We start from the raw sequence: 17,454 nt of genomic DNA, 5'->3' as shown, positions 1-17,454 counted from the left end.
ATCTCGTTTATCTCGTTTTTACTATATGCTAGTAGACAGATACACTCAATGTGCAGGCATAATTTTAAAAATAATATTTATATATTTGTGAAAAATTTAATTATACACGATACACGTTTTTTGTTTTTTTTTCTTTTATCATAATAGCATAAAAAAGATAGATTTATATACAAAAATTTAGAAAATTTAATAGAAATAGGAAGTTGGTGATAAACTATAATGATGAAATCATCATTATTTAATTCATGGGAGCTAAAGGACAATTTTACCTAACTAGAATAAGATGGTGTGCTAAAGATAAGATAAAATACATATGGAGTTGTTTTTATGTGCTTGTGTTATGGAATCTCCCCACATATTCTTCACTTAATCATACCCTTCTCTAACCAAAATACATCATTTTTTGACATTCAAACTTTGATTTTACAAAGCAAAAATGGACTTGTAATTTGTGAAGGGATTTTGGATTCACTTGGCTAGTGATTTTAGAGCATTTCTAAAGGATTTAAGAGTGCATTTCGGATTTAAGATTGGGTGACGGAATCTGGACATTAGGGACGAGGTCGCCCCCATGGTAAGGGGGCGACATTTATTTATTTTAATTTTTCCTTCTTCTTCTTTGTTGGCAACGAGAGATTGAGCAATGGAGGTTAGAACTTGGGCATTAGGGGCGATGTCGGCCCCAGAAGGATGGGGTGACGCGAGGTTGCCCCCTTTGTGCATGGGCGAGACTTTGTCGTCCATGTAGCGGCGGTCGTTCCCGCTACAAATATATATATATATATATATATTATAGTGTATATATAAATATATATAAATAAAAAAATATATTTAAATTACTTAGGATTTGGACCGTCCATTTTTTATATTTAAAGATCAATTATTGTTATAAAAAAGTGTATAACGGTCAATTCAATAAAAATTCAACACCGTTAGGGCTTACGTAACGATATCGGAGAGTATGCAATATTTTGGAAAATACAAAGGGGAGTTTTGCCTATTTTTTTGAAGTTGATTTCAGCCAAGTCATCAATGACAATAACGATTTTTCATCAGGCAATTGAGTATGAGATCAGTATTGAGAGGTCGACTAAATCAATTTTTTCTCTATAAATTGGTGTTTTTTTTATTGCTTCGTCATGGGTTCGAGTGGTATAAATATATGTATATTAATTTATTTTAATAATAATTATTGATTTATTTTAATTATAATTATTGATTAATTATATATACTTGATATTAGTACTAAACGTATATTGACCGTTAATCATTGAAATTCATTATATAATTGTTAGTAATTTATTTAAAATAAATAAATAAATAAAATTATAGCCTCCATATGAGTAACTTAGGACATTGGGGTAATTTGGCATATTGCACCCTTAAAATACTTCTCATTGACACTCTGCACTACACTCATTGTCTTGGGTTGTTTATTGGGGTCTGTTTGGTACAACTCACAATTGAATTCAACAAATTATGATCTCATCAGTTTTTATGTAGCAAAATTTTCTTGGATTTTAGCCCAAATCTGAAATTTGTGATTCGGATCATTATTATTAAATGGCAGCTCAAAATTCTAACTCTTTTCAACTTTCTTCAAAATTACATAAATTTTCACATTTATATTACACAAATGTTCCTTAAAGTGTGTCGTATTATTTTACGCCTCTAAATATTTTTTATTTTATTATTTTTTAAGAAACATGATTATAAGATTGAAAAATAAATATTAATGGCTCGCGAGCTCGTATGAAGAAAAATAAAAAAATTATTTTTTTATTATATTACAAGATTGTTATTACTAACATTTTACAAGTTCTGCTATTTTCATTTCATCTTGCGCAATTGATAGTTTTTTTTTTCTTTTTATCCGATTTTATAATGGCCTTTCGACAAATTTTTTAATTTTTTTTGGGAAATCTAATTTCCCCCCTGATTATTTTAAATTTTTGTACCAAAAATTATAGGTAGAAGGTTGTCTTATGATGTAAAATCAGGGTTTTTGTTAGAAATTAGAGACAAAAAGAAATTCTATAATACTGTATTTCTGGTGTATTTATAGCTTTTCAATCTTTTTTCATGTATAACTTTTTCCCATTCATGTATACTCAATAGGGTGTGTTTGGATAAAAGAACTCTAAATGACTTGTCCGCATAATTACAATGACTTAAAAAATAATTTAAAATTTGTTGTGAAAATAGGAAGGATGGTAGGGAGTTTTCTGTAACTTCGCATCTGTTATGATTGGTTTTCGCGAGCACCCGACCCATGTCCCGCGGATCCGACGACCCGACCACGCCGGTTTTCCATTTTGAAATGAAAAACAACTACTCGGTCTCTGGAACCCAAAACCCCTAAAGCCCTAGCCCTGCTACTCTTCTCACCCTGTCTTCGTCACCACAAGCAACCACCGTCGCCAATGGCCCTTCGCTTCGTCCGCCTCCGCCGCGTTCTTTACGTCTCGTCTTCTCTCCTTCACCACTCTATCTATCAGCCCAAACCAATCTCCTCAGCGTTCACTCACTTTCTGCCGAGCCCCACTGCCCCCTTCTCCACCCAATTGGTGCGGCCATTCACTTCAACCACCTCGCTTTTCCGCAAGACATTTGATCCGGAGACCGATGAAATTGGGCCTGACACTATCCTCTTCGAAGGATGCGATTACAACCACTGGCTGATCACCATGGATTTCCCCAAGGATTCCAATCTTACTCGAGAACAAATGATTGAGACCTACGTTAATACAGCTGCCCAGATCTTCGGCAGGTCAAACAATACGCTCTACTCGTAGCACGTCTTTGTATATTTCGTTGTTCATCTGCGTTTCTGTGCATATTGAGCGCGTTCCATTTTTAATACGTGATATTTCGAGTTCGGCTTTAGGAAAACAAGTGTTCTTTCTGGGGACTTATTAGTTGTTAGGAAATGAAGTTCTGTTTTGATTACCTATTTCTATCTGGTTGGGGTTAATCTTAATGTGCCTCTGTTAAGTTTTCTATTTTTCGGGGGAGCAATAAATATGAGTAATGCACGTAACACGTAACATTTGGAGGAGATGCTATTTCTTTTAGCTAATGAAGAACCCTTTTGTTTTTCTTATTTACTCCTGATATATGATTTAGCTGAGACAAGGCATTCACACCAGTCAATCTGTTGGTTTTTCATTCTATATTATCGCAATCTTTTCTTGACTAAGAACTCGAAGTTGCTTTAGCTTAAGATTAGAAATATTTTCTGTTTTGTTTTATGCTTACGGAGATGCTTCCTGTCTTAATATTTTTCTTCCTTTTTCCTTTGATTCATTGAGATTTCTCATAGGAGTTTCTCTTTTTGGTTTTCTGTATGATTAGATTGCTTTGTACTTTTATTTGGTAGTAAGGATGAGAGGGAAGAGGACGACAGGGAAGATCTTTAGGGCCTTGCAAGTTCTCCTGGTTGTGTATAAAATTAACATTGAAAGGCATAGGCTTCAGAATGTGTATGGCTTCGGTTAACTACGTGATGCCTATGCCAATTGCTTTCTGTTCTTTTTTCAAACTGTAGCTTTACAACTGCATATTAGTAGTGCATCTATTTTCTTCCAGTGCCAGTTTTAAGTATGGTATGCAAACAGTTAAGGCTCTCCTTACACCATATGACATGGGATGGAAAAAAATAAAATTAGTATTATTAGCACAATTTTGTTTTTTTCCAAAAATCTTTTTATGCTACAGTACGGATTTGGAAAGGCTATTTGATATACAGTCTTACAATGGATGTAAAAAGATTACGTAAGCCAGTATTTCCAATATAGTACTATTCTTGTCTTTTGTTCAATAATCGTTTTGGTATTCAGTCACACTATTGCCCTCTTTCTCCTATTTTTGTCCTCTTTCTGGTTACAAGCTAATGCTAAATTCATAGTTATAGAAATGGGGAAAGATGCAAAATACCTCCCTGTGAAAAAATAAATAGCAAAATATCCCCTTGTACTTTTTAAAATGAAGTAAAATACCCCCTTAAAGAGGAATGTGTGATACACGCTCTCTCTTAGCGATTTTGGAAGATTTTTTTGAATAAAATATTATTTTATACATAAATATATAATAAAATATTATTATATGATATTATTTACTAAAAATGTATACTTTTTTTTATATATAATTATATATAACATAAAATAAAATATATTATTGTATTAAAAAAAATTCAAACTCAAAACCCCGTTCCCCCTCACCGCCCCCCCCCCCCCAGCCCTTCCCTCGTCGCTGCCCCTCAACCCAGTCCCCATCATCGTGGCCCCTACCCATATTACCCCCTTCCAGTAGCTGCCCTCGCCCTCCAGCGCCGGTTGCCGTGGAATTTCCATGTGCAATTGTTGTGTGTGGAACCCTTGTTGGTGATGTAGTAGGAACTGCTAACCACTTACAGTGCATCCTCTGATTCTGAGATTTGATTAATAAACATAATGTTGGGCCTCCAGGCCGCTATTTCATAGTTGATAGTTCATAAAGTTTCTGGACTTTGAAACAAAACTTTAGTCGAAGTGTTGAACTTTTAAATTGCTGGATGTAAGAGAGGAGACTTTTGTGTTCACTATAATGGATGACCTTTGATCTTTGGTGATATGAATTTGGTTGAACCTAGACTCTGGAGAGGGATTTCGGGAATTACTTAGTTTAAGACTTCAGTCCATCTGATGTGCCTATTTGTAATTCGCAATGCGGTTATGATTACTACTCTGTTATTATACATGTTCCTGTTTTTTCTCAATAAGAGATTGGAGTTGGTTATTCTTTTCTTCTTCTTCTTCTTCTTTATTTTTCCCCCCCTGTTTTGGCGTTTTGTTTGTCGGGTTACAAAAAAATGGTTTGAGAGAAAGAGATTGTCCAAAACTTTCATCCTAGAAATATTCTTGTTTCTTGTTATTATCACTAACTTACCTGGACTCTTCCAGCAATGACAAGTATTACAATGACTTCTCTAAACTTGCAATGCTTGATTTTTCAGATAATTCTTGGTTTTAGTTTGTATTTTGATTTCACGGTGCTACAGGTTCAGTTTTAGTATTGAAAAGGATGCTGCGATGATATACTCATTGCTGTTCTACTTTACTCAACTAATACTGTTTACTTTATTGTTGTTCAGTGTGGAAGAAGCAAAGAAGAAAATATATGCACTAAGTACAACAACGTATCAAGGTTTTCAGGTTGAATGCTCAGAAGAAACATCTGAAAAGTTTAAGAGTAGGTGTTCTATGACGTTTTTATGTCAAATACATTAAACAATGCAATACAATATTAGCCAGTATTCACTCTGAAGTTTTGCTGTCATTAGGTCTACCAGGAGTTGTATTTGTATTGCCGGATTCGTACATTGATCCGGTAAATAAGGAATATGGAGGTTAGAATTATTCCAATCAGTTACTAAGTCTGGGCGCTTTGCTTTAGTGCTTTGTTAATGTTCTTCTTGTTTCACTATGCCCATTGTATTGCAGGAGACAAGTATGTAAATGGAGAAATTTTTCCTAGACCACCCCCAGTACACTATGGGAGACGCAACAATAGGGATAGGCGTCCAAGAGAGCAGTCACCATACCAGCAAGGAAATGCAGCATATAATAGCCAAGGGCCTCCTGGTCAGAACTACGGACCGCCACCACAGCAGAACTACGGACCGCCACCGCAGCAGAACTACGGACCGCCACCGCAGCAGAACTACGGACCGCCACCTCAGCAGAACTACGGGCCGCCACCGCAGCAGAACTACGGGCAGCCACCACAGCAGAACTACGGGCAGCCACCACAGCAGAACTACGGGCCGCCACTACGGCAGAACTATGGGGGTCCACCCCAGCAGAACTATGGGCCACCGCCCCAGCAAAATTATGGGCCACCGCCCCAGCAAAACTATGGGCCACGACCACAGCAGAATTATGGACCACCACAGCAGAGCTATGCACCAAGGCCACAGCAAAGCTATGGACGACCACCTCATCAAAGTTATGGGAACACACCAAATTTCCCACCTCAACAAAATTATAGCCCACCACCTAGTAATGCTGCAGGAAGTGGTGAAAGAAATCCAATGCCGCCTTATCAGGGAAACTTCAATCAAGTAGAGCCTGAGAGCCAGTATGCTCAAGGACAGAGGAACTTTTCATCCACGGGAAACAATTGACCGAGTGAGGTAGTTTCAGCTTTCATTGCATCTTTGTGCCTTCTCTTAGATGCATGCAGTTCATGGTTGTCTATTGTGAAAGTGAAATATTTACTGTTAATCTATGTGTTTATTATGTTGTAACATGTGTGCCTACAGTGTGTGTGCACATATTGATGAGTATAGATTTGATATAATTATTAATAACCAATGTATATTATATTATTCTAAATGTATATATAAGAATTTTGTTTATACTACCTGTTTTTATAAATTTAAAATGTACTTATAATAGTATATGTTGCTGTAAAATTTGTAACTCTAAGCTTTCGTAAAGGTTTTCATGAATTGTGTACTTCTTGTTCATGGGCTAGTGTTGTGTAACTGATGCTGTTAATGATGATCCTGATTGATTTATATCCTAAGGTTCAAACTTGTCTTCTTACTTGAAGGATTATGGTTTATTTATGAGGAAATTCTTTACTGATACCTTATATGCATTCGATAGAACATCTCTTAACATCATGAAGACATGCGAAGTGACTATCTTGTACATAGGGTGGATAAACATTTTATGCCGATTTTCTTCTTACATGTTTTCCTGGTGTATCTGCAGGAGTATGTTTGATTTTAATAATTTGATCAGTTGGTTATTCTGCGTCAATATACTATGCTCTATGTGCCAACTTTTCACCATCTCTGGTTCTTTGTAATTTAGTAGTTGGCAGAGCCATTACTGATGGTTTCATGAACATATGGTTGCAGGATATATACTATAAGAAGCAGTCTTTACTTTGAGACACTCTACGAGAAGACTGATGCCAACTTGTCCGCCAGAATATGCACTCATTTGTCTTTCTACTTCCATAATGAGGAGAGTCTAGGAGGTGTATTGCTTGTCATGTTGAAGTTAGATGTTGAAAAAGCCTTTGAATCTATGGCCATGGTAAATAGGTTACCCTGCTTAGTTTATGTTGTTGGTGGAACTGAAGTCTTGCATGAATCATACAGTTGCTCCTCCTTGGTTGGAGTTTGAAGACGCATGTACTATACATTGAATTCATCACTTCTCGAGGTGGTTTTATTTGTTAATAACTTACATTAACCAATAGCTAAACGAGTTTTATCCATAGTGGTCCCTTATACTGTTGGAGTTGGGATTTGGTTAAAGGAACCTACATATTCCATCACCAGACGACTTCATTAATTGATAAAATGTGGGATTGAATTATAGTGTGTAATTGTTATTGTACTGTGGCAGTGGGTGGGTTTATCCCGTTCTAATGTCCGCTATTGGGTTACAGAGGGTGATATTTTCACCACCTACGCCCTTGATCCAATGCTACGTCCACCATTGAAAACTTACCTACCTTTTGAGCAAAACAAATACATAAATTTGCTGAATTATATTCTTGTAAGAATGAACTAACGGTTGTAAACTTGAAATGCCGTTGTCGACTGAAATACTCCATTTGTTTGTAGTGAGATGCGATTTTGCGTGACTGCAATTTGTTAATTTCAACTGAAAGGAGTCCATCTCGAGATATGAAGCGCTATAATGAGACAATGGGACTCCGACTTGCATGGTTTTCTTATGACTTAGTTTGAATGTTTCATCTTTTGCACGAGATTCCGTCAATGAATCACAGATGTTAGGCTTGAGAATCATGATTACTAAAGAAATGGTTTCGATATATGAGAAATTAAACAACTCACAAGGTTGATCAACCTGACTTTGATAACGTCCGAATTGTCAAAGATATAAATGTTTGGTATCTATCAACAAATGACCGCATAGCGCAGTGGATTAGCGCGTCTGACTTCGGATCAGAAGGTCGTGGGTTCGACTCCCACTGTGGTCGGTTGTTCTTTGCCTTTTGCCAGACGTTATGCTAAATCTTTTCCGACCAGAACCCGCAATTAGGGTTTATTTTCTCACAAAGTTTAAAACTTAGCCCCATTTCATTTTTCCTCTTTAGCAGTTTTTTAGAAAATTTTGGTACTGGCGTCCGGGATTTGAAGCAGATAGCAGTAATGGCTTCAACTGGGCAACCAGTCTCGTCACTAAAGAGAACTTCATCGACGTCGAGTGAAGGGGATGAGCTTATTATAACACCACTTGGAGCCGGCAATGAAGTGGGCCGCTCCTGTGTTTACATGTCTTACAAGGGCAAGACTGTTATGGTACATTTTGCTGCCCATTTTCTGTTAATTAATTTACGGAATTCTGTGCGTTTGTGGGACGGTAGGATTCTGGAATTATTGACCGGAATTACTTTTTATTTTTTCCAGTTTGATTGCGGCATTCATCCGGCTTTTTCGGGCATGGCTGCGTTGCCGTACTTCGATGAGATTGATCCTTCAAACATTGATGTTCTTCTTGTTACTCAGTTTGTTTCTACTTTACTCTGTTTATTGTTTTTATGCACTCTTCTTCTTTAGAGTGTGATGGATATTTTTGTATTTCATAACGTTTTTGATGAATGTGCTTCTTGTGGTTTGCTCTATTGCTGTTAGAAACTGTATATTTATGAGAACTCTCGTAGCTCAGATGGCACAGATCAATGAATTGTTCTTTATGCATGAAACCTGATAGGGTGTCAGCAATTACTGAACTCTATTTTTTTTTGAATGAGTTCTTTTGGGTCGGAGGAAGTTGTAGTACTGGATTGATCAGTACTGTTTAAAGCTTTATAAATGTAATCTGTTTACAAGAGCTAATTTAATAGTTTTATAGAAAAATGTTAGAATGCTGATCTCCATGGTTTTCAAGTGATTGCATTGGTTTCAAGATGTATCTCGCTCTTGTGATGGTTCTTGTCTTTATTAGAAATTAAGTTTAGCGATCCTTTTACCCCCTACTTTAGTGGCTGCATACAGTGTTTAAAATTTTATTCAGAGAGGAAAATAACAGGCAACACATTTAGTCTTCTGAAGTAGTTTGTTTCTGTGAGTGGTTGTGCATTGTATATACATTGAGCTTGCAATTGATGTCAATTAAATAATATTTTTAGGTTGTGTATCTGTTTGTTCCTATATTGCAATGTGGTCCGTTGGTTATACTGCATGAAAGGGTTTTAGAAGAAAGTTTTGAAGGAGAAAAAGCAGATGATGTGCTGTAACCCAGAGAAGTGGCTTAGTTGATTACTTTGAGAATCATCATCTAGTTGATGGATCTAGTGAATGTATCTTGCAAATATTCTTTTTGGATGATTCCCTGACTATTCAGGTGTTTTCATGTTTTGATTGATATCCAACTCTTTTATTTTGTTCTTCGTCATTCTTGACCAAAGTCATGCTTTGGCACTGCTAGATAATTGATAATTATGAGATAGACTTTGATTCTGGTTTTTGCTAATGTTTTTCCTTTACTTAACGTTGCTTATGATGTTTCATATGTGTAGTTTTCACTTGGACCATGCTGCTTCGCTTCCATATTTTCTGGAGAAGGTTGGTTTTTTGGTCATGATTTAACGATGAGGTATAGTTTTCTAGTAACAGTGCTGCTCATCTCCTCCTTTTGTGTTACAGACCACATTCAGAGGGAGAGTTTTTATGACTCATGCAACTAAGGCCATCTACAAGTTACTTCTATCAGATTATGTTAAAGTTAGTAAGGTCTCCGTTGAAGATATGTTATATGATGAACAAGATATACTTCGCACCATGGACAAGATTGAGGTTTGTTTATCTAGCACATTTCAGTTTCTTTCCTATTTGGCATTTTCATTTTAGTTTGGATACTAATTTTGTTCTACTTGTATATCAACTTTTATGAATTGGCACCTAGGTAACTTTAAAGAAATAATGTCTCTATTAATTCTTTTCTTTTACATCTTTCACTCCCTTAATTCATGGGATAACATCTCATGGGTCATCTGTCCTTTATGTCCTATTATGGGGTGCAATTATAAATTTAGTTAGGTAAATGAGCTTGGCATATGTCTGCAAATGTATGTTAATGCTTAGTCTGCCTGAAGTAATCTCTATGAGCATGTTGCTTTGTAAATGTAATTTTATTGCCTTAAGAAGTAATGTACGATGCCATAATTAAGTTTGCAATGGATTGGTGCATTGTTAATGCCCTCTCTGTGTCTCTCTCTCATTAATGCTCTGGTCATAGTCTTTTCATCTCATTCGGAGCTTAAAAGAACTCAACTCAGATAAAATGAAATTTAACAATCTCGTAGTATAACCTACATGTGTTTGATTTATAGCATTGAATGTCTGAACTGTATGCTTGCTATGGCATGAAGAGAGATATATGGACATTGATAGGGCAAAGAGGTCTGGTGGTGATTTATCCCACTTGTTTTTTCCTTCACAAGTAATGTACTGTCTACTAATGTCCAGGACAAACTATAAACTTGCATTTATAGGTTTCATCAGCTGATGCTCATCCTTAATGTTTTAGGCTTTCAGATTTGCTTCTATGTAAATTGCAAATTGAAATGTAATATATTTACAGTGACATAAAAACTTTATCTACTGTTACTTTCTCCTCTGAATTGGATATTTTAGTAACAGGTTTTTTAACTTGTCAATGCATAGATCCGAGAAGTTAAAATATAAACATCAACTTCAATATTCCTCTAAAGTGGTCATAGTAAAGCTGCCTGAACAAACTAAAATAGTTTTAAAATAAATGTGTGCTTTGGAAGAATTCTGTAATTTTCGGGGATTTTAAGGCTTATGAGTTGGTTCCGTGTGAAGTTTTTACAATCTCCTTGAACTTGGTTATCCGTGCTGTAAATTTCTAGTAAAACAGCATGGTTCAGTCCTTGACAGCACTTTTTTCAGAAGATATCAATTGATTAATGCAATTCTGTGTTTCGAGTTTCAACTATTTATGCATTTTATTGACTTCAAATGTTAGAAAACTGTAACTATCGTCACTGCTTGAATTTTCTTGTGCTCCAGGTTATTGACTTCCATCAGACTCTTGAAGTTAATGGTGTTCGCTTCTGGTGTTATACTGCTGGTCATGTCCTTGGGGCTGCCATGTTTATGGTTGACATAGCTGGTGTTCGAGTCCTCTATACTGGAGACTATTCACGTGAAGAAGACCGACACCTCCGTGCTGCTGAGCTCCCCCAATTCTCACCAGATATTTGCATTATCGAATCAACTTATGGTGTTCAGAATCATCAACCACGTAATATACGAGAGAAGCTCTTTACTGATGTCATTCACTCTACGGTTGCTCAAGGTGGTCGTGTCCTGATTCCCGCTTTTGCTCTTGGCAGAGCACAAGAACTACTACTGATACTGGACGAGTACTGGTCAAGCCATCCTGATCTCCACAATGTCCCCATATATTATGCTTCCCCACTTGCCAAAAGGTGTATGGCAGTATACCAGACCTACATTAACTCCATGAACGAGAGAATCAGGAATCAATTTGCCAATTCAAATCCCTTCGACTTCAAACACATCTCTCCTTTAAAGAGTCTCGATGAATTTCGTGATATAGGACCAGCGGTGGTGATGGCAAGCCCTGGTGGGCTTCAAAGTGGTTTGTCGAGACAACTGTTTGATAAATGGTGTTCAGACAAGAAAAATGCTTGTGTTATTCCTGGATATGTTGTGGAAGGGACATTGGCCAAGACGATTATTAATGAACCCAAGGAAGTTACCCTTGCAAGTGGCCTCACTGCTCCTCTCAACATGCAAGTACACTATATTTCCTTCTCGGCTCATGCAGATTATAATCAAACAAGCACATTCCTTAAAGAGCTTATGCCCCCCAACATCATATTGGTTCATGGCGAAGCAAATGAAATGGGACGACTCAAACAGAAACTCCTCTCCGTCTTTGCAGATGGAAACACCAAAATCATTACCCCAAAGAACTGCCAGTCTGTAGAAATGCACTTCAACTCCCAGAAAATGGCAAAAGCTATAGGAAAGCTAGCAGAAAAGACACCTGCAGTTGGTGAAACTGTCAGTGGTTTGCTTGTAAAAAAAGGCTTCACCTATCAGATAATGGCTCCCGAGGATCTTCACATCTTCTCTCAACTTTCTACCGGTAACATTATTCAGAGAATTACAATCCCATATTCTGGTGCCTTTGCTGTTATTAAGCACAGGCTTAAGCAGATTTATGAAAGTGTCGAGTCCTCAACTGATGAGGAAACTGGGGCTCCAACTTTGAGAGTGCATGACCGGGTGACACTGAAACAGGAGTCGGAGAATCACGTTTCGCTGCACTGGACAGCTGATCCTATCAGCGATATGGTCTCAGACTCTGTTGTGGCTCTAGTTCTAAATGCTAGTCGAGAACTGCCAAAGGTGGTGGTTGAGTCCGAACACGAACCAACTGATGAAGAAGAAACCAAGAAAGCAGACAAGATTATGCACGCACTTCTAGTTTCGCTGTTTGGAGACGTGAAATATGAGGAGGAAGGCAAGCTATTGATCAACGTTGATGGGATTGAGGCTCATCTTGATAAACAAAGCGGTGAAGTTGAAAGTGAGAACGAAGGTCTCAAAGAACGAGTGAGGACAGCATTCAGACGAATCAGAAGTGCGGTAAAGCCGATACCGCTTCAGGGATCTTGCTAGTGTCTCAATCCCACCACCCTTCAAAAAACAGCGGCTGCCTTCTTACATTTGTTCTTGCTATACTTGCTCGTAGTTGTTGTAATCTTTGTAGGCATCACAGTTACTGCAACTAGAAACATGTCTTGGTATGAATTTAATCAAAAAAAGGTGGCCTCTCACCTACCCATTTGCCATCCCTCACTATAAAACAAAATTGTACTCACCCTATTTGCTATCCCTAATTGTCAAGTACCATTAGATTTTTCTACCTTATATTGGCTTAATTTGGTTCAATTATGTAAACTCCGCGAGAATCCTTTCTCACCCAACTCAACCAAATCCAAGCTATGGCCTACCACTTTTTCTCGCACAATATAAACTGCAACATAAATCACCTCTTACTAAGTAGTACTCAATAATAATACAATTCATCAAATATTGAAGATTATATACTTATTTTATGATGTTTCGACATTTTTCAACTATAAAATAAATTGTATGTACCTTACCGTTGTATTTCATCCCGTAATTCATTTAGTTGTAATTTGACAAGTTTAAGTAAAAAATAGAATTCACTCACTTTTTTTTTTTTTATTTTGTTTCATCACATAATTTGTTTAAAAATATCGAGTTATCAATAGTAAAAACATTACGGAATTTGAATATATATTTTTCTAATATTTAGAAGTTGAGACGGAGAAAGAGATCATTAACGTGCTATATGAAATTATTTAAAAAATTAGAAATTGGATATAAAAATTATTATACAAGTAAAATAGAAAAAAAAAAAAGATTGTTTAAACTATTTATTAAGATTCAAGATTTTAGAGTAAACTACTTTTGATAATTATAATTAAATTTATTTATTTCATAAACCCATATCTTATTACATTAGTTAGATTAATAATATTTTTATTTATATAAATTAAAATTAAATAAATATAATATAAAAATTAATTATGCATGCGGATCGAGCGTACTTAAATTTGGAAAAAAAAAAAGAAGGTTTACTTCCGGGGTGCAAATGTACTTTTACATCTACACCCCCACAATTCACACCATATTTCCCTTGCCCCAAACTTCTCTCTCTCTCTCACACACACACACATCTCTCAGGCTTTGGTCACACAAGATATCACCCCTAATTCTGGCACGCCTTCCACCACCGCCACGACTGACACCCGCCGCAGCCGCCGCTCTATCATGGTCTTTGTCTACTCACGGAATATGTGTTTCTTCTCTTCTTACTTGGTCCTCCAAACCCTCGTGAAAGCTCCCATTTGATTGGCCATTTCACGCTCGAGAATTCATTAGTTCACGTCAAAGACCTCATCGGTCCTTCTTGCTGTTGAGTTCTTGTGGCGTTCGATTGCTTCCTTTTATCATCAGCTTGCGAGGATCTAGCGTTTGGTGTCTCCTCTCTCGATTACAAGTGGAGAATTTCAGCTCTTCGTACAAAAGTGAGAGACTTTTTTCCGTTGCGATTTAATCTCTTGTTATGAATGGATAAAAGGTCCAATTTTGGGATGTGACCGTAATCGAAGAATTGGATATGCTATGTAGTTTTCTTGATTGTATGTTCGTGCAAACCTGGTGCGGTGCGATTATCTGTTGTTTGGCTTCAGCGTTCTGATTCATGGTTTGGGATGTGTTTGGTTGCATCAATTAGATTTGTTTTGTTATTGCTCTATACGAGTTTATTAATTGAACGGAAAAGCGTTTGACTTTGTAGAGTCTCTAATTTTATTGAACTGAAATTTTGTGGACTTTGTTTCTTCTGGATTCCTTGATTCTGTTGAATGCTCATGGCATGTTAAGGTGGATGAGAATGTCTGACGGACCTTTTCTTGGGAAATCATGGCGCACATGGCTTAATTTTGATATTTGTGCTGTTTGAGGGATAATTTATGTATTCCATTAGTCACACATCTATTAGTGATTTCTTCAAAGTACTGGAAGTGATTAGAACTTCTTATTTTAGTTTCATATTGGTCATTTGGTGATATGAAGACGGAATTCTAGGAATTGAAAAGCAAAACTGAAGCAAAAAGAACAGTGAAAATGTTTTATTTGTTAAGGACTTTGCAGTGTCTGATGTCTCTGTTAGCAGGCAAGTGTGACCTGCAGCTGTTGATGGTTGATTTCATTTGCAGTAACTTCTACTAGGAAGTCCTTGTTTCATCCTGAAAAAGGATTTCTCAATTTGCTTATTAAGATAACATTTACAGTTAAAAATAACAAAATCTCATGGTTTTCCCGTTTGTTTTGAGTATAGGAATGAAGAGGACAGCATACTACAATGCTGTACCTCAGGTGCAGGATCAGTGGCCTATCAAGAAAGCTCTGACATTTTCTGATGTTGATATCACCCATCCTTTCCTGACATTGTCCCGACAACAAGTTGAAACTCATATTGTCGTGTACATGACACCTCAACAGCAGGAGCATTTAAGAGCTGAAGGTCAAGTGGGTTTTAATGCTCAGGATGATGATACTGGTGAAATGTCTGTGATGAAGCTGAAGTGGCGTGGTAGCTATTATAATCTCATTGGCAAATGGGGAAAAGTTGTCCGTGGAAAGGGACTTGAAGTTGGGCAGGAAATTAAATTAAGATGGTTTAATGGTTGCTTACACTTCTCTGTTCCGCAACAGCAGATTGTTGCAGTACCACCAATCAGAATGGTCGCAGCACCCCTGATACAGGACCACTGGCCTATTAGGAAGGTCTTGACATCATCTGATGTTGATCCTAATCATCCTTTTCTCCCTTTGCCTCGTAAATCTGTTGAAGAGCATATTCTTGTTCACTGGGTACCCCAAGAAAGGGAAAGACTGAGAAAGGAAGAGCAGGTCTCTATAAATGCTCGAGATTATGATACAGGTGATACTCATGGGATGAAATTGAAGTGGCGAGGGAATTATTATAACTTAATTGGGAAATGGGGGAATATAATTAGACTTAAGGGACTTGGTGTTGGACAAGAGATCAGGATACGGTGGACAAATAATTGTTTATACTTCTCAGTTCCAGAGGAACGTTATGTCGCTACAGCATCTGGACATGATAACTGGCCGATCAAGAAAGCTCTCACATTGTCGGATGTGGATACAAATCATCCATTCCTTACTTTGCCAGGCAAAGCAGTGGAAGATCATATTCTCTTTTACTGGACGCACCAAGCTAGGGAGCAGTTGAGGAATGAGCATCAAGTTGGTATCAATGCTCGGGATGATGATACAGGCGATTTGTTTGTGATGAAGTTGAAATGGCGTGGGAGTTACTACAATCTGATTGGTAAATGGGGCAAAATCATCCGAGAGAAGAGACTCCATGTAGGGAGAGAGATCAGAGTACGCTGGGACAATGGATGCTTGGTCTTCTCAGTCCCTCAATGAAAGAGTCCTTTCTATGTAGATTTAGGTAGATATTTTCACCCATCTAATTGTGGTTTTCTATATATTAGAGAAACTGAGAGTTCTATGGGGTGCCTTCATTTGTTATTTCCTATGACAGTTGGCTTGACAGAACGTGCCACATTTTTTGTCTAGGCTGCTAATGACTGGTGCAATATTTTGACAGGAAGTTACAGATTCAGCAGGTGATGCTATAACTTCAGATCATTTATGGACTTCATGAGCACTTTTTTACTCTGTTGACAAGTTTGATTTTACATTTTTACTTAGTCTACTGTTCTGCTACTCTATGAACTTGATGATGGACCTGCTTTTGTTGAAACATATCTCGACTATGCTCCATTTTGCTTAGTGGTGCTTCTCTTTGAAATAAAGCCTTCTTCAGTCACAGCAAGTATTATTTTAGGTTTAACCTTGTTTTTCTTGTTTGTGGGCGACTTTACTTTAGATGTAATCTTAATTAACATCCCATTTGAATCTTAATGATAATGGGATAAATAGTTTGCCCGACATCAATTGATGTTATAAATTCTGTACCTCATGACTAACATCGCAACTAAATTTTGCTTTCTGCAGGTTATTTTAAGATTGAGAGGGCATAGCTTTTATTCCTAGGTGGCGTTTTGCTGGAGATATGGTGACTCTGTCCGATTATGTGGTTGAATACACACTGTTGTTCTTAGGAAGTGGATCTCAGTCTGCTGAGAATATAATTTTTGCTGTACATTAGATACTGTAGTCAGTGGGAATTCCAGACAGATCAGCTGTAGCTTTGGAAGTGCATTATGAGCTTATAGTATTAGTGTAATACCAACATTCCCTGGCATTTTCTACTGTGGCTCATGATCCTTGATATGATTACTTGGTCCGACCTATGTGATATCTTCTATATTATTGCCTCTTTCAGCAACAAGGTAGAGGGTGAGCAAGTAGATTTATGACTGATTTGAGACTTGTGTATTTGTGTACATATTTGACATGAAGGAATTTTAGGTTTGTTGTTATGTAAAGTTCCATTATACATGCAAGAGCTGTTCTGACAGAAAAAACCTGTTAGTAATAGTCTCGCACGTTGCAGCCAAGGATACAGTATCAGGTATAACATTGAATATATATATACCTTGTTCTTCCGATTGTTCTCTTATTAACGCTATTCTTGAGATTTCATATTGTTTTCCCTTTCAATGCATCTACTTTGTTGTGTGCCCCAGTTCCAGAGGAACGTTATGACGCCACAGCATCTGGACATGATCCAATTTATTGGATTGTATACTTATGGATTCACAGTGACCATACACTCAAATTTTGTATTAATAGCAATTCCATACTAGTTTTTATGTACCAACTATACTTTG

The 17,454-nt window shown here is 37.1% G+C and overlaps 3 protein-coding genes and 1 non-coding gene across 6 annotated transcripts; all 4 read left to right on the top strand.

The window, feature by feature from the left end:
• The first annotated feature begins 2,332 nt into the window (after positions 1-2,332).
• Positions 2,333-7,272, top strand: LOC105169118 (uncharacterized). The gene is made up of 5 exons (XM_011089419.3): positions 2,333-2,770; positions 5,132-5,229; positions 5,321-5,386; positions 5,481-6,172; positions 6,908-7,272. Exons 1-4 carry the CDS (start codon positions 2,424-2,426, stop codon positions 6,161-6,163), a joined length of 1,194 nt encoding a protein of 397 aa, XP_011087721.1. The 5' UTR covers positions 2,333-2,423; the 3' UTR covers positions 6,164-6,172; positions 6,908-7,272.
• A 658-nt stretch (positions 7,273-7,930) lies between these two features.
• On the top strand, positions 7,931-8,004 carry TRNAR-UCG (transfer RNA arginine (anticodon UCG)). The gene has a single exon. It is a non-coding gene; the product is annotated as a tRNA-Arg (tRNA).
• CPSF73-I (cleavage and polyadenylation specificity factor 73-I) lies at positions 7,963-12,958 on the top strand. Its single transcript, XM_011089418.3, has 5 exons — positions 7,963-8,326; positions 8,435-8,532; positions 9,547-9,592; positions 9,674-9,823; positions 11,063-12,958. Exons 1-5 carry the CDS (start codon positions 8,177-8,179, stop codon positions 12,704-12,706), a joined length of 2,088 nt encoding a protein of 695 aa, XP_011087720.1. The 5' UTR covers positions 7,963-8,176; the 3' UTR covers positions 12,707-12,958.
• Positions 12,959-13,736: 778 nt separating this feature from the next.
• Positions 13,737-17,103, top strand: LOC105169116 (uncharacterized). 3 transcript variants are annotated; one of them, XM_088884316.1, is made up of 4 exons: positions 13,737-14,145; positions 14,961-16,106; positions 16,200-16,284; positions 16,676-17,103. In XM_088884316.1, exon 2 carries the CDS (start codon positions 14,963-14,965, stop codon positions 16,079-16,081), a length of 1,119 nt encoding a protein of 372 aa, XP_088740442.1. In that variant the 5' UTR covers positions 13,737-14,145; positions 14,961-14,962; the 3' UTR covers positions 16,082-16,106; positions 16,200-16,284; positions 16,676-17,103. The 3 variants fall into 3 exon arrangements, with proteins under 3 accessions (XP_088740442.1, XP_088740441.1, XP_088740440.1); XM_088884315.1 differs by lacking the exon at positions 13,737-14,145 and having other exon boundaries at positions 14,918-16,106; positions 16,235-16,284; XM_088884314.1 differs by lacking the exon at positions 13,737-14,145 and having other exon boundaries at positions 14,918-16,106.
• Positions 17,104-17,454: the final 351 nt, after the last annotated feature.

This window comes from Sesamum indicum, linkage group LG8 (assembly GCF_026168435.1).
Source record: "Sesamum indicum cultivar Baizhima isolate 11 linkage group LG8, ASM2616843v1, whole genome shotgun sequence".
Lineage (NCBI taxonomy): Eukaryota > Viridiplantae > Streptophyta > Magnoliopsida > Lamiales > Pedaliaceae > Sesamum > Sesamum indicum.
The sequence above is the reverse complement of the archived record's forward strand: the minus strand, read 5'-3'. Positions and strand labels throughout refer to the sequence as shown.

Coding starts and splice junctions, on each gene's coding strand:
- CPSF73-I (XM_011089418.3), top strand. CDS start 8,177: ATGGCTTCAACTGGGCAACCAGTCTCGTCACTAAAGAGAACTTCATCG. Junction 9,593..9,673: donor TTCCATATTTTCTGGAGAAG/GTTGGTTTTTTG, acceptor TTTGTGTTACAG/ACCACATTCAGAGGGAGAGT. Junction 9,824..11,062: donor GCACCATGGACAAGATTGAG/GTTTGTTTATCT, acceptor CTTGTGCTCCAG/GTTATTGACTTCCATCAGAC.
- LOC105169118 (XM_011089419.3), top strand. CDS start 2,424: ATGGCCCTTCGCTTCGTCCGCCTCCGCCGCGTTCTTTACGTCTCGTCT. Junction 5,230..5,320: donor AACATCTGAAAAGTTTAAGA/GTAGGTGTTCTA, acceptor TGCTGTCATTAG/GTCTACCAGGAGTTGTATTT. Junction 5,387..5,480: donor GGTAAATAAGGAATATGGAG/GTTAGAATTATT, acceptor ATTGTATTGCAG/GAGACAAGTATGTAAATGGA.
- LOC105169116 (XM_088884315.1), top strand. CDS start 14,933: ATGGTTTTCCCGTTTGTTTTGAGTATAGGAATGAAGAGGACAGCATAC.